At 49.2% G+C, this 1,707-nt stretch overlaps 1 protein-coding gene across 1 annotated transcript; it reads left to right on the top strand.

Annotated features, from left to right (window-relative positions):
• Nucleotides 1-290: 290 nt before the first annotated feature.
• Nucleotides 291-1,594, top strand: Pmar_PMAR009467 (tropomyosin alpha-4 chain, putative; the record flags this gene model as incomplete). The annotated part of the gene is made up of 5 exons (XM_002782637.1): nucleotides 291-370; nucleotides 418-523; nucleotides 567-706; nucleotides 751-838; nucleotides 1,428-1,594. Coding segments are annotated over 5 exons (581 nt in total), but the record flags the coding sequence as incomplete, so codon positions are not given.
• Nucleotides 1,595-1,707: the final 113 nt, after the last annotated feature.

Raw genomic sequence — 1,707 nt, 5'->3', positions numbered from 1 at the left:
GACACCAGGCTTCAAGAGCGCAGCCGAGTCGGCTTTTGTAGCTGAAAGGGAGGCACAGATTGATTCATTGGTGAGGAGGATCGCTGAACAGAGGCAGCTTGAACAGGAGCTTCGTATCAATATAGAGGTGGTGAAAGTGAAAGGGAAATATGTTGTTATTGAAATGTGTGCAGAACTTGGAAGCGGAGCGAAGTCGTGAAAGGGAAGAGGCTAAGGTTCGCTTGGAGACAGTTGAAAATGAGGTGGAGGGGTTTTTGCCGCTCAGTCGGGGTGTATCGTTGGCGACTCAGATGAAAAGCTGGCAGCGAAAGCATGCGGAAGATATTCAGCAAGTGCAGAGATTACGCGATGAGAAGAAAGCAGCTGAAACGTGAGAAGGTTGGATGTTGGCGGGTTATTAATGCGGTGTGTTTTGAGGTACCACGCTGAGAGGATGAGTGCAGCTGAAGCGAGGTCTCAGAAGCAGGAGACGGAGATTGACGTACTTCGACAGGAGCTCAAGGACGCTGAGGCAAGGACACAGGTAAAGCTTGGCTCTCTGTAGTACTTGATGGTCATTGCGATAGAGTGAGTCTCGGGAGAGAGCATCGCTGGCGCGAGCACTGAGGACTGCTGAGGACCGTCTTGGAGGGGCAGAGGTTGAGGTAGTTCAACTGAGAGCAGATCTAGATGAGATCTGCCGTGAGAATTCTGAGTTGAAGGACCGGTAGGCTCGACTGGTGCTGTACGGTGTGTATGGGGTGTTGTGAGATACATGACGGCAGGGGAACGATTCGAAAGGCTTATGGAAAGTGAAGAGGAGCACACCAAGGAGCTGACCAAACAGCTTGAGGATGAGGTAAGTCTGGCATAAAACCTATAATGTTCCTGGGGGGAATTACTTACAATTTTCCACGTATGGCTAGGAACACATTCTTCAATCAGTTTCCCATGTACATGTCATCATCACATTAGTGGCATTTTATCCATTGTTATCAAGCACAGAGGAACGTTATCTCTCAAAGTCAAGACTCGTTTTCTCGATTCGAGTGACATCTGTCCGTCCACCGGACAGTTGGTTGGGAGTGTGGGAGAGGACCAAACACTGTGAACCCGAAGCCCGAACCCTCTCTGGGACTTACCTTGGGCCCTAGGTTCACAGATCATGTTTGGTCACACTAACTATATCACGGAATATGGCCCATGTTTCGTGACATATGTTAGTGTCCCCCAACCAACTTGGGACAAGACTTTAAAAAAAAAGAAGAACGGGACGAGACTGGTTCATAGGTGGAACCATCTCGGTCTCACAACATACAGTTCGAACGATAACATCAGGACACCAACATATTTCTCATTTCGTGCACTTGCTTGAACTTGCTTTCTTACGAAACCTTCACTTACATGGGCCCCTGGGCATAATTTTCTGATCGAGATATGCCACATAGGTTAAAGCCGCTCGAGAGAAGCTTGAGAGATATAAGACCAAGTTGCAGAAGAGTCAGAGTGGTGAAGCGCAACTACGAGAGAGTCTGTCTCGAGAGCAGAGTATGAGTAGGGATCGGGAGAGGGAGGTCGATAGGCTCATGCGAATGGTCGAGGATGAGCGGACAGCGTAATAGGAATATATAGCCTTGGGTCTTGGAGCATGCCAGATGGGTTAGGAAGGAGAACGCCCTTGCTGAGCTGAGCCGGGAGGAGATGATGCCGGCTAGGGTACATGAACAG

Source organism: Perkinsus marinus (genome assembly GCF_000006405.1).
Source record: "Perkinsus marinus ATCC 50983 genomic scaffold scf_1104296938726, whole genome shotgun sequence".
NCBI lineage: Eukaryota > Perkinsozoa > Perkinsida > Perkinsidae > Perkinsus > Perkinsus marinus.
Note: the sequence above shows the minus strand (reverse complement) of the source record. Positions and strands in the feature narration are given on the sequence as shown.